Source organism: Corvus cornix, chromosome 1 (assembly GCF_000738735.6).
Source record: "Corvus cornix cornix isolate S_Up_H32 chromosome 1, ASM73873v5, whole genome shotgun sequence".
Lineage (NCBI taxonomy): Eukaryota > Metazoa > Chordata > Aves > Passeriformes > Corvidae > Corvus > Corvus cornix.
Window position 1 is genome coordinate 111073054 of NC_046332.1, and position 19952 is coordinate 111093005.

A 19952-nucleotide genomic window follows, 5' to 3' on the forward strand; every position below is an offset into this window, starting at 1 on the left:
TTCCTGTTAAATGTTGAATCAGAGCTGTTACAAAATTTAGGATAAGATAGGTACCATCTCCAGGGAATAACACCAGAGTGTTGCTGAATGGGCACAAAGAAGTCAATGTCTGCATTAGCAATTAGTGCAGTGAAATAGGAATGAATCAACAAGTAAAACAAATGGGTTGGTCAGGACCTGATGTACACACTGAACACAATGCAGGAGTTTTTTTCTTCTGGCCAGCTTCCAATTTGCCCCGTGGACAGAGTATCCATCAGCTCGATTACACTGGCTCCTGGCACACATTTCAGTTTAATTTTATCTGAAGAAAGTTGTTTTGCATGCTCTGAGACCCTTATGTGATACAAACCAAAACACTGTTTAGGGGCAATCAGGAGATGCACTTTGAAAACATAGTCCTGATCTGATTTAAAGTACTCAAATAAATGTAGCCAAGGCTACAGGGGCCATCAAAAGAACACACTGGGACATGCAGCTACCCAGATTTCATCTTATACCTGAATAGGAGGTTGGTTTCAGCTCACTCTTTCCTGCAAATTAGGTTTATCCTTCAGACTTACAGTAATTCAGCTTTCAGGTGAGCAAATTCCACAAAGCCTCCTGCATATAATCCTTGTGTTAGGGAAAGTCAAATCCATTATTTTAAGCTGACAATAGTGTGCAGCAGATTTAACCAAACACGTTTATTTCTCCATTTATGAACTTTACCTACAGCATAAACAAAAGAAATCCTTCAAGTTACTGGACTTCAATAACTTGAACCAAGTTATTAAGCAGTAACATTCCTGAATTAAGGACAATTACCGCCCTCAAATCGGATTTGGGAAACAGACACAGTAGGTGTTAATATGTAACACAAACTCAGCAGACTGTACAAGATGTTGATTTATTGTAAAATAGTATTAAATAAACACTTATTTTGCAATGAGTTCACACACCTTTATCCCAAGAAGACCTTTGGAAAAAGAAAAAGAAGGATCCCAGTTCTACCTATGGACATCCAAAATGATTCATTCTTCTTTCCATGTGCAACACAGCCCCCCAAAACCACAGAGAAACTGCTCCATAATTCCATTACTCCAAACTGCTGACAGCTGAGGACCAATAGAAGCAGCAACACGAATTCTTTTGCCAGAGCAGCAGATTACAAATACTTATTAATAGGTATATTGTAGGCAGTGCCACCACTTGCAGACTTTAAGAATTTACTGAAGTTTTCTAACGTAAAGAATATATATAAAAAAAAAAAAATAGCCCAAACAAGAGAAGGATCTGCTTACCATGAAATGAGGTTGTGTTAAAATACGTTTTAGCTCCTTTGCATCATTGTTCTCTGGGTAACATGAAATTTCTTCCAATACCTGAAAAATAAGAGGAGAAATGCCCCTAAGTAACTTTCTTTTAAAGGTACTGAAGAAATGAAAACCCTCTCCTGCTCAGTCAGAATATCCCCAAATGATTATACAAACCAACATTTTTGACACAGGAAAGGGTTTAAGAGAATGTGCCCCCACCCAGCTGCCCCAAGAGAATAAAATACCTTGTTCCAATGTTCTCTGAAAGAGATTAAAGCAGAAATTTGAAGGAAACAGTTTTGGTTGTGGTTGTTGTTTTTTTTGTTTGTTAGTTTGTTTTCAGTTGACAGTATTCCTCCAACAGCTAAATATATGGTGACAGGAATGAAGTGCTAAGAGGTGACACTCATGACCTCCACCAGTTGCTGCTTTCACACATCGTCTCAATTTATTAAAACAATTGCTTTTACTAAAACAGTTGGTTTAAAAGCAGCATTAAAACACTCATAAAACTAATTGTTAAAGACACCAAGTGTAGGTGGGCCATCTGCTGCCCCACCTCCAAACTCCAGATTTTATAAAATCTGAGCCACTTTATCACTTGGGAAGGAGGAGCAAAGAAGTTTTAACTCATTTGCCTGCAACCTGATTCTTACACTTTAGTTTTCACATGCAGCTACTTGGACAATGAAAGCAGAGAATTTTGCTTCTGGAAGCATCTCCCAGGATTAACTGCCAGAAAATTTTGCAGAATAGGACTTGAGGGATCTATCAGTGTGACTTCAGTTATTACTTAAAATAATATTCTATTTTAACAGCACTGTAAACAGTGTTTTCCTGTGACATTACCCTTGACAACTGCACTGGTGATAATATATAGTATATGATAATATATCATACAACATTTTTATTTTTACTACTTGTAATAAATAAGCAAAAAAATACTATTTGCAAGGTATAAGAATTAAGAACATCTCTGTCTATCTTTGGTCCTAGTGGGCCACCTTCACTGCATTTCCATGTCTGCTCTTTTTAGACCCATCTATGACAAACTTTTTTTTTTTAATTTAAAAAGCTGATACTTCAAAATACTTCTTTTTGTGACTAAATTTTATAAATATCAGATTTCTGCTGGAGATAACCTGAACATGAAAATATCCTGCAATTACCCAGCAGGAGTGTTCCTTTTAACACCACTATTGTTGAAGAAAAAGTTAAATTATTAAACTGAGTAATATTCATAATCTTTACACAGATAATGGAATTCTGCAAGTTTATACAACTTGTTACATAACTTGAGTAAGCAATGGTAGCAATCCAGAAATAATTCAGATAATGAGCCAGAATACACATCTTAATGAAGAAAAATAAGTTCCAGTTAAAATACAATCAAACTTTTGTAGTAAAAAAATATACTTTAAAGCCATTACCTCTTTGGCTCTCTGTACAGCATCACTTGGAGGATTCCTGATTTGTGGTGAAGATTTTGTGTTTATTTTGTCATAAAGCTGAAATAACAAGAAAACAACTACTGAAATCATATGCTAATTTATATAAATTATAATGAGTGCTTACAATAGCTTGCTTATGTTACCAGGATTAGGATGATTGTTAAACTGCAAACCCCACAGATGTTCTGTATACAAAATCTAGCAGCTTACAGTTTTGGCTTTTCATTTTTAAACATTTCCTGATTTGAACAGTGCCATAGATTCAGAGTTCATAGGATGACATGGGAAAGTTCAAGAGGTTAAGGGCTTCTGCAAACCTCCCATGCTTTTGCCACAGATTTACCCAAGCTATATGCTTCTACTCAAAAGTGATCCTATGAATCTTGGACAAATGCTGAAAATCAAACATTCTGCTATAAAATCAAGTTAACATGCATATCCTGCTTTTCTCAATAAATCAAAACATCAAACATTCTGAACATTCTGAATTTAAATAAACCTTGGAATATGGGAAAGTGCTCTTGAAGATAGAACGTTACAAAAGCCAAATACTCTGAGAACAGAAAAACAAACCTTCCAAGAATGAGTACTCATTGAAAAGGGTACCCTTATTTTACTAGGATTTTCTGTTAGACAGAAGAATGTCAATGTATTTAAACATGCTACTGTAAACCTTCCACATCAATTATTTTTTTAGAAATACCCTTTTAAAAACCATTCAACTATGCAAAGCACAAAAGAAGAAAGATCTCTCAAGTTTCAAATTAGAGATAAGACATTACAGGCTCTTTTTCATACAAACCTAACAGACTGTGCATGTTTTAAAGGAATAAATGTACCCTTAAGAATAAACAGGTACTGTAATAAGCAGTATTTTCATATAAAACCTTTTGGCTTACATTTCAAGTGATATAAAGATAATGACATGCCTGTAATTATTTTCTAATTATGTTAGACTACTTCTTTGATATCTAAGACAGAAAAAAGGCAAAAATAACATTTTTAGGGAATTAGAGACATTTTTAACACAACGAGGGTGGTGCAACAAGTTGCCCAGGGAAGTTTCAACTGAAATTCAAAATACTGGATGTAAAAAAACATTCAAAATACAAAAAGGGACTCTAAAACCTTCAGCAAATCCTAACACTGCCAAGGACGAGGTGACAAGAAAGCACCATTTAGGCTGCTAAGCAAGGAGTGCTCAGGAGCTTCCTCTGGGAACTTCACAGCTCCACTGTTTGGTTTCGAATGGCCTTGGATGTTTGAAAAAGGGAATCTTGCCAAGACACAGAACTGCCCTCTTCTCTTTCTCACATGACATGAAATACCATTCAGTCTTAGTAGATACATAAACTGCCATAAATGCAATCCAACATCACCATCACTTTCTTGTGTAACAAACATGCTGCACATTTCAAGCCCGTACACAAATAAGCACAAAACCAGCAAACAGTGTCACTTCCAAAAAACATTCCCTGCAGGACAGTTACACCACTCTCTTGGGGTTAAGAAGAGAAGTCAAGCTAAATCAGTTTCTTCCAATGCAACAACTTCATCTTGTGCTGCCAAAACTAAACTCTACCATATAAGCAGCCCTGACCACTGTTGAAAGTTTTGAGATAAAAGCTTTCTGCAAGCTTGTAGTTCAGGAAAGATTTTGTGTACACAATTATTTGTTTTACTTTTTCTTAAGTAAGTTAACAAAACCTACTCAAACTCCAGAAACTGCAAATTGCAAAGTACCAGCCTCCTATGCCTGTTAAGAAACTGCACTGAGCACTGTGTACTGAGGAAGTACAGCAGAAAATGCATGATAACCACCACGAATACTACTGAATGTCTTTTTCAAGACTATTGAAATTACAGAAAAGTTACCTTGAAAATATTTTTATTAGTTATTTCTAGCAATAGTTGAAAAGCTAAGTCAATGAAGTTGCTGATTTCCCTCCCTTACTGTGACCCTAAACAACCAGCAGGTTACAGAAACAATTTTTTCCTCACTGTCATGGAAGAGCTATCTTCTGAGATTAGGAAGGAGGCAGAAAGAAAATTAGAGAGGAGAGTTCCTCTAAGAATGTTTAGAAAAAAAATCAAGGCAAAGTTCAGACTAAACAAGGGTGCATTAATTTTTCCACAGCGTCTTCATGCTGAAGAGGCATGGCACTTAAATTTCATCCTCCAGGACTTCTGCTTCCTGAGGCTTGCTATCAAGGCACCAAACTAATAGGAAGAAATCTGACAGCACTTAAAAGAAAAACCTTCCTATTTGCATCAAGGTTTAAAGCTGGTATGTTACCCAAGCCAAGGGATCTACTCATTGTGGAGGTAGAAGAGAGCCTCACCCAGGGAAAGATGTGGTTTTGGTAGATTCACCAGCATGAGGAGATCTCTTCATTTTCAAATGGCATACTCTAAGCCAAGTTAGTTCATGGGAGTTTTTAGTTCACAAGAGGCAAGAGGAGCAAAGCTTATACTGTGCATTAATGCACCAGAACTGGTGAAGCAGTCCCACCTCCTTTACAATCTTTGAAAAAAGACTGGTTTTGCAATACTTTTTAATATTTTTACACTTAAACACTAGCTGTAGCAGAACCAATTTAGAATTAAGGAATTTACAGCTTACATAATTAATCTATGAAATTTGAATTTACATTTGAATGTAGAGGTTTCATTCAGACACATTAAAAAGAACATCTTTTTTCCTTGGATGTAAGAATCCAACATACCTTTACATGAATGTTTTACAAAGTCGATAAGAAAACTCACTCTCAATGAAACCTTTTTGCACACATCATAGATTAAAGTGAACATTAATGACACTTGCAGCCAGGCTTTGTATGGCTCCTGTGCTACAGAACACATTACTTTGTGCAGTTAGCTACACAATTTTTATCACAGAAACCCAGCCTTTTCACAATGCTGTTGCCTTTCAGCAGCCCTGCAAATCTAAATCCTTCAGGGACCCTACCAGAGGTGGTTTCTTGTGGAGCAGAATGAACTGGCTCATTCTTCACTGCCCTCTACAGAAAGCTTTTCTATGCAATACCAACAGACTTACAGCAGGACAAAATGTGTGCCCTAATCACAGACTTTCTTTTTGCTGTGAGTCTCTATTTTCCAGCAAAAAACCCTGCCCCCTCAGCCCAGGAGACCAACCTCCAACAATTTCACCCAGCAATAAGCATAAACATAACAATAAAAAATTTACAGTAATTAAAAAGAATGTAAAATGCCACAGCATATGTAACTTTTGGCATTTCCAGACTTCTGAATACTTTGCACCTCAGTCTCACTCCTCAGCACCAGTTATTCTGCATTTCCTAGAAAGAAAATCAAAATTGAGAGCTTGCTCTAGACAAGCTTAACAATCCCAACTGATGTATTAACAAAACTCAATATAACAAACATACACTGACATTATAGCTCATAAACAGAATAGTACTGCTTGTTAAGACCACAAGTTTTGATTTAAATTTTGCATGCTAGAACACAAAAGCTATGAAGAGAATACCCACAAGTTGAGTTGCTATCAGTTGGCCAGTTTTTGCACACTCAAGACTTTTTGTCTTCTGCCTGTACCAAGGGAGTTCGCTTCTTCTCATATTTAAAGCAGACAGCCCAAAGCCTAATCCACAATCAGGCAGGCAAGACAAAATAACAAACTTCTCTTCTGACTAGTTTTTCAGATGTGCAGAAATTCCTTTTTAATCATTTCCTGTGAGAGGAGTCAGAATACTGTCCCAACGCAACCCCCATTCAATGCCACACTGAAAAATGTAGATATGTCACCAGTAGCAGCAATTCAGCCTCACTGCCTGGTCTAATCCTGAATGTAATCAAAATCAGAACCCACAGTGAAATCAGTAAGTGTTCCATCTACCCAAAACCTCGATGTTTCTGTGAGGCAAATGAGAAACTTCTTAAAACAAGAGCTACTGAAATGCTAGAGCATAAAAGCCCCTGATCTTTCAACACAAATACACATTGTGGGGATCCAATTACAATTCAGATAGATACTGTTGTTGCCAACCTCAAATATTAAACCCCCACACTGAAAGATCTAAAAATAATCTTTAAGATATGTCCTTATATATTTAGCTTTCTGGACAGTTTAACCACAAGCAACACAGTACTATTAGAAGCCTGTTTTTCATCGCTTTTAGGTTTTTGTACCATCTAAAAAATTTTTGGGTGGAAGTGCTGCCCCTTGCACAGCAGCATTTACTAACAAATAGGCTTTTTGCACTGTTACCTCACACAGCTCCCTATCCTGGTACTCCACCCACCCCAGAGGTTTCATGTGCTCAGAGACTGAAAGAAATTCATGACCCACTGAACGAAATAATACTCACAAGCAGTAGTATCAAAGAATGGCCAAAATTAAAGAGCCAATTAGATAATTGCTAGATCACTTCATTCCTTCTTCTGGCAGTTCTGTTCCACATCTCCTTTTCCATGCAAAATATTATAATGTTCCCATGGGTGCCTCTTTCCCTGGAATCCTAAGCTCTCAAGGAAACACATCCCTGAAGCTAATAACTACTACTGGAAAACACACTGAGTAGCAAGGTCACAGCAGAGGCCTTATCTTCAACTTTGTTTAAAGACAGTTTGCTCTTTCAAACCCTCTGTTCTTCACTGTTAAGGACTGTGCATGAAGTTCATTTTTACCATTTTAGCACCAGAGACCTAACATTTGCTCCCTAGCATAATTCTACAGAACATGTTACAGTTCCATCCTGTATCAAAGTCCAAAGCATCTTTCAGACTCTACTTTGTGCCTGCTAGAGCATTATAGGTTACAGCCCTCCACAGCTTCAGGGGTTTTTTTGTGTGATACACTCACTGTAGAAGAGGAGCATAATCAACATTTGCATTCCAGTTCCTCACCCAGTGAAATGCTGAGCAATGCAAACAAAACTAATTCAACAAAGGGGTTCAGGAAGCAGTTTATCAGCTAAAATGAAGATTCCCTGACAGAGTCCTCACAGAAGACAGTCTGAAGCAGAACATAAATTCTGTCTGAACAAACAAGTGTTTGTTTCTGTCACGCCCCAGAACTGGCAGCTGCCAACACTGCAGCTTGTTACTGGAAGCACTCACACTTTAGTAACCCTGACAAGGGTTATGCAGATTTTAAATACTCAATTCCTCTGTGCATATTCACATTCAAGCAATACATGAATAATCTTTCCTCTAAAAAATGTTGCAGTAGCAATTGGACCCTGAATTTCACTTTTAGGTTTGATCATCCCTGTGACAGAACCGAAATACACAAACTCTTCAAATTTTTAGAGGAACTTTTATCTGCAAAAAGCAGGCCAACTGGATTTGGTTTTTAGAAGTCATCTATATTCTTACATATTCATATTGTGTCTTTTAGAACAGAGTTACACTTGGTGCTACCTGTATCAGAAATAAACATAAAACCAGATTTCCTTACACCTTTATCTACTACAGGTAAGAGGAAATGATGCCAGGTAAACCCAGTCAGCCCTATGGAATTTCAGCTTTACTCGAAGCTGCTTTCCTTTGTATCATTCCTCATCTGGGCTTCTTCACTTGTTTTGTTTTAAACCAAGAACTTAACTTTTTGGGGGTAAGAATAGAGGAGAGGAAACTCAAATGGGTAAAACATTTTTCTCTGTGCATTATTTCAGTTTCCACTGCATGAGACTGGCAAACAAATGTGTTCTAGAGAATGACAAACTTCACTGCACAAACCTTGAAATCCTGACACACCAGTGAAACTAAATGCCAACTGGAGAATGTTTAATACATATTAACAGGTTGTTAATGACCACATTTCTGAGGCAAACAGAAGATAGTACCTGTTTCTTAGTGGTCAGTGCTTTGCTATGGGAAAAGGAGGAGATATATGAACTGATCTACTTCATGAACTGACAGAATAAAATTCCTGACCCTTCAGTGTGTTAAACATGACAACAAACTGCCTGTCAGATGGGATCCTACTGAGTTGCCAGAACAGCATCTTAGTGAAACACAAATGATGAAGGTTTATTTTACTGAGGATGAACATAAATTAAATGACAGGTGAGAGATATGGTATCTCTTTAATTAAGGTGGAACCCTGAAATGATTGTAGGCTCCTTTGAGAAGGAAAACACATTCCCCCAACCACAGCCAAAGGGCTGTGCGTGCATTGCCTCTGTAGTAATTCAAAGTGTAAAAAGGATCCCAGAAAGAAATCCTCTTCACTGTCTTCACAGGGTCTGTTAGAGGCAACCTGTTGACATGAGAGCTGTAAGGAAAGCACACAGACTTGTGTCAGCAACAGGGAGAGATGCCCTGTGGCATTAGACATTGCCAGTCAGTATTTTATCATGTACCTCTTGCATGGACATATTTTGTATGCTTGGAAAAATGAGGGGAACCAGCAGGTTAAGGTAAAGAATACCGAAAAGGTGTATCTGTTGTGTATTTTTTGATCAAAACCTTGAAAAATGAAAATGTATCCAAGTTTAAATTCTCTCATTAGTTATAATGCTCTAGCAGAACTGCAGGAGTCATGAACTGTAGGGAAATAACACAAAGTTCAGTCTGAAACAAAGACTACACAGATCTCTGCAGCTCCACACACACTGATATGGTTAAAAACAGATTCAAGGACACATTTATGCCTGTAGTGGTTCAGATCCCATGGATGTTCAGTAATATCTGACTTGTATATTCTATTTCTTAACAAAGGGCGAAGTTTTTACCTTCAGTGTACATGAGCTACAAACAAATTTTAGCTCTGTTGTAGAACATACTCCTTTTTAGCAGAGATTATGAAATGCTATGCACTTACTCTGTAAAATCAAAGCCTTAACCCTTCAGAGGCAAAAGAGCCAAGGAAAGGACTATAATAGTACAAAATAAACTCCAGGATGTGCACAGTTCTTCCCCCACAATGGACTTTTTGAATTGTGCTTCTGGATTTGCTTCACATTTGCCAAGAAGATCTTTACTTGTTTATTTCAAGTTGTCTCACAGAAGTTCTGATAATGAATGGTTATGCTACTCCTCAAAATCACAGCAGACATTATTTTCTTCTATTTAATTCCAGGTGTCCCTAAATGCCTCATTCATGTACGATGAACCCAGACTCGGCTGTCTGACAGCATTTTATTTCCTTACAAAGTAGGACTCTAAACTAGTAATTTGTCTCCTATTTTAAGGAAAACCCATATTAATACTCATCATAATAATTTTATGACTGTAGAAGCTGTACTTCTCCACAAGTGACAGCAGATGTTAAAGACATGCCAGACAGTACACAGACGTTACCAGACTTTATTCTGTTCACATTGCAAATGTTTTAACATCTTTTGCAAAGATGAAATATGCCAAACTAGGATGAGATAAAGATACTGCTTTGCACATGGCAGTACCAACAACCAACAAAACTAGCACAGCAGCTGGAAAACCAACACAGTGAAATTAAAAGGTCCCATTTAAAAAAGCCCAAAATACTCTCACTCTGGAACGTACCAGTAGTACTGTTGGGAAAGACATGGGCTTAAACATTATTTCCCAAGGTACTCTAACATATTAGTGACTTCAAGGACACAAAAATCCCATTATTTAAATAACAGAGTAACTTTTTTTTTTCCTTTTTTACTGCATCAGATATAATTGAAGCTGATCTTAACAAAACCAAGGCAAAGCACTTTTTAGAGATGGCACCATGCAGCTGATCAGATAAAAGTAAATGTAAAAGACACTGAGGTGCTGGAGGGAGTTCAGATAAAGGCACTGGTAAAGGGACTGGAGCACAAGCCTAAACAGAGGAGAGAACCTGGGGTGTTTAGTCTGGAGACAAGGAGGCTCATGGGAGACCATATCACTATTTACAACTCCCTGAATGGAGTAGCAAATTGGGGGGTTGGTCTCCTCTCCCAAGTAACAAGGGATATATCAAGAGCAAATAGCCTCAGGGTTGTGCCAGGGAAGGTTTAGACTGGGTATTAGGGAAAATTTTCACCAAAAAGGTTATCATCAAACACTGGAACAGGCTGCTTGGTGAAGTGGTGGGCTTGGCAGTGTTGGGTTTACAGCTGGACTTGATGACCTTAATGACTTTTTCCAACCTAAATGATTCAATAAGCATCAGGAAAAACTAATAACTCATTACAGAAGGGCTTTAACAAGAGCTTTGTTCCATGGACAACACCTTGATATACCCCACAGAATAACCTTTGCTCCTGTCTTTCCTCCACCTTTCAATATGGACTAATAATGAAGAACAGGAACTAAAAGAGTTGGATTAGGCCTAAATGGGCTTAATTCCCAATCCTGTTTGCTGAATTACCTTGTCAGGGTTGGATTATTACCCTGAAGGGAGAATGCTAATGACCACGAACCTCATTCTAGGGGGATTGTGTTAAATGCACAATAATTAACAAGAACACAGCTCCTCCCCTGCTTTGTGACATGGAGCACACCTTGCACCAGGAGGTGCTAATACTGGAATTAACAACTATTTTGTTTCTCCCTATTCACATAAATTTTCTGCAAGGATATTCTGAGACTAAAAATACCCCAATCCCTACAACAGTCAACATGCTCCAGCCAACTACCTGAGGAACCAGAAGGAGGAGGTGGGGAGGGCTGACTGAATTCAGAAACAGAAGCAGAGCTTACTGGGCTGCTTGTACATTGCCTTTGGGTTTTTTAATGTAAACTAAGTGCAGGCTGAAGTATCATTCCAAAGTTAAGCTCCCAGCACTAACAAAACTGAAGTACTATTCAAGATTTGTGGACTGTGGCCCAGGTGCTGTAGCATTTCTTTATTTTTGTCATTTCTCAAGAGCAGGCCCCAAGCTCCTGGAGAAATAATAAATCTGAGAATCTTAAGTTTTATAAGGGCAAAAACCCAAACACAACAGGTAGCCCTTATGGTTAAAAAGAAACTTGAACTACACACAATGTAAGAAGAAGAAAATGTAGAAAGTTAAATATGAAATTGATCCTCTTTATCCCCAGACAATATCATTGAGGTTAATTAAATGTTTCACAAGTGCCAGGAATACAGTGCTACTGTTCTTTGACTTATTGAGGCCCAGTAACTTAAAAATACACTGAAATAATGGGAATTTCTAGTTCCACATTAAAAAAAAAAAAAAAAAGAAAAAAAAAATCAAATCTGTGGATTTATGCTTTTGGAGCAGATGTTGGTGCAGGCAGACACAATGACACACCATTTACACAGGGACATTAGGCCAAGAAGTATGGGCTAAGTACCACAGTTCCCATTTCAAGTACACTATCAAGCTGAATTTCACTTGAGGATTCACCACATCAGTATCAAGCCTATAAATACTCAAAATGACAGAGTATTAGTTAGAAAGAAAACAGGTTAAGCATAACAAAGTAACTCTCACAGTGTCATGAAAACTGAGCCAGAATTTTGCATGTTGGAAAGTGGTGGATACATACATTTCTCAAAAATTACTCTCAATCAACATGAAAGTAACTGTTGGCTCATATTTGTATTAGCCTTGGGTTTAAGAGACCCACTCACTTATCACTATAATATACTATAAAAATGTGGAACAACAATGCTTTCTGCTCTGAAGACTAAATGTGAAATAAATCCCCCATTTAATTTGTAAGGCAGAGGAACAGGAAGAACCAGAAAACAATGAGATGATGGTGAGTGGCACGGTGATCCACCTATCCCAGCAGGAGAGAAAATGAAATGCAAAGGTATGAAGGAAGATGAAAATGGAAAGTATTTTAGAGAATGATTATGAAATAATGCAGAAGGAATTCCAGAATAGCCTCTGCTTTTTGTGTTCTTTCAGACAGAGCTTCCAGAGAAGTTACCTTTTAGAGAACAAATGCACTGCACTGGTGGTGATGATCCAGCCCACCTGCTGAAGGAATTCTTCACACAGTTCTCCCTAAGGCTTGGTCATTGTTCCATCTACACTGCTTGGGAAAGGAGTTCCCACTGCAGTGTGGGACAGTCCCTCCCACTCCCTGGGGCTGAGCACGCTGCCTCTGCACTGGGATAAAAGCCAGATTTGATTCCCCAAATAGCAAGGTGCCTTCCTGCCAACATAGTTTCTTCTTTTTTTTAACAAATATTTTCCATGTATTTTTGTCTTACAAATATATGAAATAAAGGATAATTAAAGATAGGAAAAACAATGTGTTTTAAAAATGATAAAGTATTATTTCACTTCGGCGTAACATGTTCTGAGGGATTTTAAGCAACATCTGTAACACACTTTGTGATCTCTTTTTGCAAAAGAGAAGCATTCAGGTTTCACTAAAACATGTTCCCCCATAAGTGTTGCCATAATCAGTATTCAAGAGGGCAAGGACCAGTGTGCATCCAAAAAACCTTGAATCCCACTATGTGATTCACATAGAAAGTCATTCTCATTCAAATCAAAATACAGTAAAATTAGATGATCTAGGAAAATATTTAAACTTTTTATACACAACTGCTGATTTATTTTATTTTCTACATCATATGATAGATATTCCACCGGTCTATTCATGACTTAAAATAGAAGGAAATGAAAGCATCTTGAAGAGAAAAATCAAAATAGTTTTTGCTTTTTTTTGCCTTTAAAAAAAAAAATCCAAAGTATACATTAAAATTGTTAAAATAATATACTTTTCTCAGAAAAGAGCAGATAAGAGATAAATGCATTAAGAGTTTAAAGCATATTCAAAGAAAGAACTATAGTATCAGCCATGCCTGGACACTGCTGAATAACTGAAACTTTTACAAAGGACATTCAGATTTACTGTGCCAACATCCAGATAGGGAGGGTAAACAGAACAAACCAAAATAAACCCAGCAGAAAGCTTTAACCAACCATGTAAGAAGCTAAACTGAGGTTCCAACAACATTCATTCTAGCAAAAGAGAAAATATGTTTCCTTAAAAGTCTGGACTTCAGGACCGAATCTGTTTGGATGACAGAGTTCAAAAGAAATCCTAAGGAAACTCTGAAGTGTGCACAGATGCAGGTTCCTGAGAAACACTACCATGATCAACAAAGGATAACAGACACAGAAGACTCTCTTGAGAAATCAGTATGCCTTAAATATATGCACTGTGAATATAAATTAAACTCAGAAAGAAAGAAGTGTCTGCACACATGGATATGATACAAATGACTAGTGCAAAATTTATTTAACCTCATTTAGTTAAAACCATACGTGTGTAGTGTGTTAAACCAGCAAAAAGTAAAATAAACTTTCTTGAAAGCTTGTAACATTTCTATCACAGAAATAACAACACTTACCTCAATGACTCCATCTATGAAAATAATGTAACAAACTTTTAAAATTAACAGCCGAAAGACATCAGCCTAGAGAACTATCTCTGCCTCAGGACAGACAGATGCAGACAAAGGCAGCAGCACACAGAGGCCCCAGCCACACAAAAGCTGATACTGTTCTCCTGCTGGGTGAAAATCTCACTTGTAAATCAAGCGACATCTGCATTCAGAACTACCCCAGCCACGGCCCTGCAGAGGTGACCAAAGCACTCCACTCAACAGGAGAATGATTTCTCTTGTCTCCTTCAATGCCAGCAGCTGCACAAAACAGCAGCTCCTGGGTTTACATTTTAGCAAAATTCCTTTGATGCACTGATAGAGATGAAACATAATGTGTAAAACCCTTCCACACTAGGCACAGCCTTGAAGCCCACTATGCTTTTCAAAACAAATAATCACTCAAGTAAAATCTTTTGCCACGATACAAAACACCAAATGCCTCCAAAATTAGTAACCTCTTCACATTTCTTTCCAACTTCTTTATCAGTCCTGCTGACACAGGACAGCAGTGTCTCCCAGGATGTCTTTAATGAAAGTCAATAAAAAAGAATTTAATTCGAGCATTTGATAAGGCTTCTAAAAATCTGACAATGGTAATAAAAAACTGCTTTCACTACTTAACTCTGTTTTTCCATGAAGTTATTTATATACTGTACTGCATTCTTTATCATCTAAATTGGGTACTGGAATGAAACAGTCTGTAAAGCTTTATGTAGTCATAAACTCAGACATTCTAAGTGACACAGAGAAATGTCTTACGGCACCCACCAAAATTTTGATCATCACACATTTAACAAAAGCAAGAAAAAAGAAAAATCTGTCCAAACCAAAGTTACTCTTTTACTAAAAAAAAAACAAAACAAAACAACCAACCAAAAACAAACAAACAAAAAAAAATACAAATATTAAACAACAAATTTTCTTTGGGTAGTGAATATTTCTATATGGTTGTTTCTAGAAGGGCCTTTCTGCAGTAAACACAATTAAGTTTTTAATAATAAATTGTGTAACTTCTGTGCAGGAAAAAACCCACCCAACACAAATAATAGGAATCTGTAAAATGATGAAAAAAAACACACAATGAAACTATTCAATAAATTCACATCAGAATACACTGGTGTATTGCAGGATTTGGCTGAGAGTGAATATAAACTACTTTCTAAGCAGTTGGCACCTTTTTTCCCCTTGTTTTGAACACCTCTGGCCCCCAAGTAAATTGGAAGAGAGTCTTAAGACAGTTATTTAAACAAATAAATCAATTAAAAACAATCAGTGGGATGATGCCTTCTGTGGCCTTCAGAGGTGCCTGTCCTCATAATACCCAAGTCAATGAATTACTGAGAAAGAAGACTTACATTTTGTGATCTGAACAAAAAACCTAATACATTGGTAACTTGCACCCTTAACAAAAAGACCGTTCTTTCTTTTTTGGCCTTCAAAAAAAAGAGTTATTTCAGAGACAAAATAAGATATTTCAGCATCAGGCATGATCTACCATCATGTGCTTAATCTAAAAATAAGGATAACTCTTGAGAAAGAGTAGGAACACGAGAACAAATTTAACTCTGGAAAATGGCCACAGAAGAGGAACAGTAGTTTAATGCAAACTGACAGCCACAACTTCACAACAGACTAGAAAATTCCTACTTAATAGGATATAATGCTTTACAGGTTACTTTGTCTGGTGGCTTCAGTAACCCCAAATACTCTGAGAGGAATAAACAGTTTCCCTTACAGAACTTCATCCAAGTACAAGTGGTGATTTTTTCAGAAGTCTGAGAAAGAAATTGGAATAGTATTGATACAAAACCAGAAACCAATCTCCCACATTCAAGTTACTGACATGAAAAAGCTGCCCTTTCAAATAATACTGTCTGTAACTTGCTTCAGTCTTTGAAATATCTATTTCGGGACACTGCACTCTTTCAGAACTTTATTTTGTATTTTTCTAATCTAAGTATCTTTGGGAAGATTCTATCATCCCCCTTCCACATAGCATAATAAAACAAAAACGCTTCTTGATGGTATTTTGTTCTCACAGATACTTTATTATAAGGTGCAATTAAACATATCCCCATCTGTTTATGAGAATCACTGTGATGAAGAATGTGAAAATTGTATGAATTCACTGCTGGTTTTTCTTATTTGCAAAGCTACCATTACAGCAATAACAGGTCATGAAGTGCAAGGAACCAGACTGGTACTGTCAAGAGCAGAAAAAAAGCAAAAGCATTGCAGAAGCATGAGTTAATGTCTGGCAGACCTATCATCCAGCAAAATACCGAAACTGAGGCCATGTGGTTTACCAAAGCCCAAGAAGTGGTAAGATAACATAACAACGGTTAATAAATATCTAAAACCTTTCTGCATGAGTGACACATGGTTCTTATTACACTCATGTTATTCTACTCCTCTCCAGATTTTTTATTTCTTGTTCATATTACTTGAGCACCTTTCAATACTGCAGCATGCCATATTAGAAGAGTAATTTAAGCATCTGGGACAGAAGCTAGATGAACTTAAACTGGGAAAAAAAAGATGCATATTTTAATGCAAATTGCAAAGATGAGTTGTTGGAGATGCAATTCAGGAAAGTCATGAGCCCCTAGGCCCTTCTTCCTGTGTGCTTTGTGTAATTTTATCCAATGACTGTTGATGTAAAGTGCATAAACAGGTACCAGAGAACAAAGATTAGAACTGTAGTGTTGTGCCAGAGCAATGCCATCACCATTTAGCAGCCAACTCCTATCTCTGGTTCCTCGAGTCCCAGGCGCAGCTGCGCTGTGGGGAAGCTCTGCCAGCAGCTTTGTGTTCCCACACAGGCCAGCTCAGAACCCAGCAGCTGGGGCCACTTCCAGAAGGAAGGATGTGTGGACTGGAATCCTTGAAACTTGAAGAATGCACAGAATTCATGTCACTGATCAAACAAGTGTACAAATCATTCACTACATTTTAAAGAGTCTGGACACCAAAGGACCTGTGGCACTGTTTACAATCAGCTCATGTTCCTGGCAAAGCTGCACAGAGGAACTACATCATTCAGTAATTTTTCAGAAACTCTCTAAAGTCTCTACAAACATAATCATCTACCTGCAGATCAGACAGCTCGAATGACTCCTGCTCCCGTGGCTCTTTCACTGGGTAAAAACCACACACAGCTTGTTAGATTTGTGATATTCACTGAGCTGTTGAGTTTAAGACATAGTAATGGTCATCATCCATGAAGTCACACAAGCATTTTGGTTTGATCCAGGAGTGCATTTTTAAAATTAATCTCATTATGCCCATGTAGCATTCTTTATTTTTCACTGTGCAGTTTTACCAGAGCATATTTACTCTCAAACAACATTAAAATAAAAGATGCTGTTCACCTACCAGTGGTTATTCAGTCCGTAGGACTGCAGTACCACTGGCATAAAGTTAAGGCCCTTAGAACACACAGAACTGTCAGCACTGGCTCCTCAGTGCCAGCTGCTTTTTTCTGCAGATCTGCCACTGCTGTGTCACAGCACTTGCTGAGGTGCCTCTCTGCAGTTGGTTCCACCTCGAGTTTTTTCTCAGTGCAATGTGTAGATTGCTTTACAAAAAGCCAGTCTTGTCTGAAAAACAAATCCTCTGTCTTCAACATTAAGTATCCACACATCCCAGAAAAAAAAACACCAGGGAAAGTTTTTTTCTGCTAGTTTTTTTGACTTTTATGTTCGACCCCAGTGCTGGGTAGATACAAAGTCACTGACAACATGATGTGCTTTTGAATTTGTCATTCAATGAGTGTTTTGGCACTCCAGTAAGACTCTGCTGTCTTATGGACTGACAGCTCTCCAGAACCACAGAGCAATACAGATTTTAGATGATTGAGCCTATTACATACCACGTCCAAGTGCAAAAGAGAAATGAGCATACCTTGGTGCTTCACACAAAAAATGTCATACTTGTAAAAATATACCCAGAACTGGCCCAAGATTAATACACTATATAATAATGACAAAAATAGAATATGTACAGTTATAAAGTTGCAATTCACGTTTAAAATAAAAACTAAAATCTAGCCCTTATTAAAAGAAAAAGAAGCTGTTCTGATGAATTACTTTAAAGCAAACCTATTAATTCAAACTCTTAATCACTTACATATTCTAAAATACTCTATATTACAGTCCTAAAAATGTATTTTTGCATAAAGTGCTGGATGATTCTTACATTCTACTGTTAAATAAATTAATTTTTGTATCAAACAAAGAAATGTAATATGCTCAGGATAAAACAAAATATGATCCAATGAACAACAGATATAGGAACACATTCAAATTTTTATCACAGAAAACTTACATCTAGTAACGTGTGAAGATGCTGATCCTGGAAAACACTGTGAAGAAAATCTAAGTCTTTTTCACTGCAGTCTGTAAGTGCATGAATTTCTTCCAGGCTGTCCAGCACCTGTGAGACTGCTCCTATGGGGCAACAGACAGGGGAAAAAAAAGAGAATAAAAAATCAATAAAGCAAAGGCTCATGGTAAACTGAACTTTGGAAAAGGAAACTTTCAATTAATCTGGTACAGCTGGAACAGGAGCTTAAAGAAGTTGGAGTTTTAACAGGAAAACTCACAGAATAAACTTTACATATATCAACAGTGCTCACAGATAATGTAATTATACATAAGAAATGGCTCAATGGGAGAGAGGTTAAAACCTGACTTTATTACGCTCAGCTTTGTTCTATTTTAGCCTTGCTTCCAATGATGTCTTATGGAGTGACCTGGATTATTGGCCTGTCCTCACCATTCCCACCCCAACCTTCCCTTCTTCTCTTTTTGAACTGCTGACCAATTTCAAATACATACTGTAAAATTTTGAAGTATCAGTCAGAATTATTTTGAAACCAAATTTGAAACATCAGTAAAATCAAGAAGAACCTATGCTTCAAAAATACTTTTAAAATCAGCATTGGGATAAAGGAGGGAAGAGGGAGGGACTGCTGAGTCCTCTGGGGGACAAAAACAAGGCTGTAATGTGTTTTTGTTCTGTTTGTTCTGCTTGCTTGGTTATCTCCCACCCAGTTACAGCACTTGCTGCTTTTTTGCCAGGGCATTGTTTTGGGTCACAGGATGATGGGGATGATTTTTATATGGCATGGGGGTGAGCAAGGAGCGAGAGCTATGGAGACAAAAAGGAGAAATGGGAGGCATTATGGAAGGTGGAAGTCCATGAGGAAAAGCTGAACTCTCAGCAAGGGAGGACAAAGAAACACAAATCCACAGTAAACCAGCCCACAGTGGTTGTGTGTGAAACAACTCCTTTAAAAATCAGAGTATCAGTGGTGGCTGCCACCTGTGTGCTTTACTAGAATGCCAACTTTGGCTTATCTCAACATGCATGGACCATGTCTTCACTTTTTCTACAGTGATAAAAGCATCTGGAAAGAGGGCAACATATCCAGTCAGAGTCTGCAACAATGCTGGTGTCTGGCAGTGAAATGCTGAATGCTTTTTCATAAATTCTTAATTCTGGATACTGAATTCTACACATTCTCTGTTTTACTAATTTCTCATCAATATGCTTATTCTCTTTACTTATTAGCTTGCCTGTGTCTTTTTGACAAGACAGATAATACCTAAAAAATTGCTCCATTCCTTGAAATTCTATCCTCCACTGCATGAACAATTCTTACCAGCCCTCCTCAACTCAAACTCTTTTGCACTGCATTTTCAGAATGTAATAAAACCAAAATACCCAATGCCCTCTTAACCCCCCAAGGAAACACGTTAAATTAACTTATTTCTCTGAAAACCTTGAAAAACTGGAATAAAGTACACAAAAGCTACTATACAAGACTTGCAACCTCACAGCTTAGAAGGACAAATAAATTACAAATCTAGAAACTCTTGCATCACATTTAGTACA

General features: G+C 37.4%; 1 protein-coding gene across 8 annotated transcripts in view; it reads right to left on the bottom strand.

The window, feature by feature from the left end:
• CASK (calcium/calmodulin dependent serine protein kinase) overlaps positions 1 to 19952 on the bottom strand; it is a 184964-nt gene that overhangs the window by 35252 nt on the left and 129760 nt on the right. For all 8 annotated transcript variants that reach the window (XM_039552388.1, XM_019282717.3, XM_019282724.3 and 5 more), the window contains 3 exons: positions 18381 to 18502; positions 2729 to 2806; positions 1284 to 1364 (listed from right to left, as the gene is read on the bottom strand). In XM_039552388.1, the coding sequence (XP_039408322.1) occupies positions 1284 to 1364; positions 2729 to 2806; positions 18381 to 18502 (281 nt within the window). The remainder of the gene's footprint in view (positions 1 to 1283; positions 1365 to 2728; positions 2807 to 18380; positions 18503 to 19952) is intronic.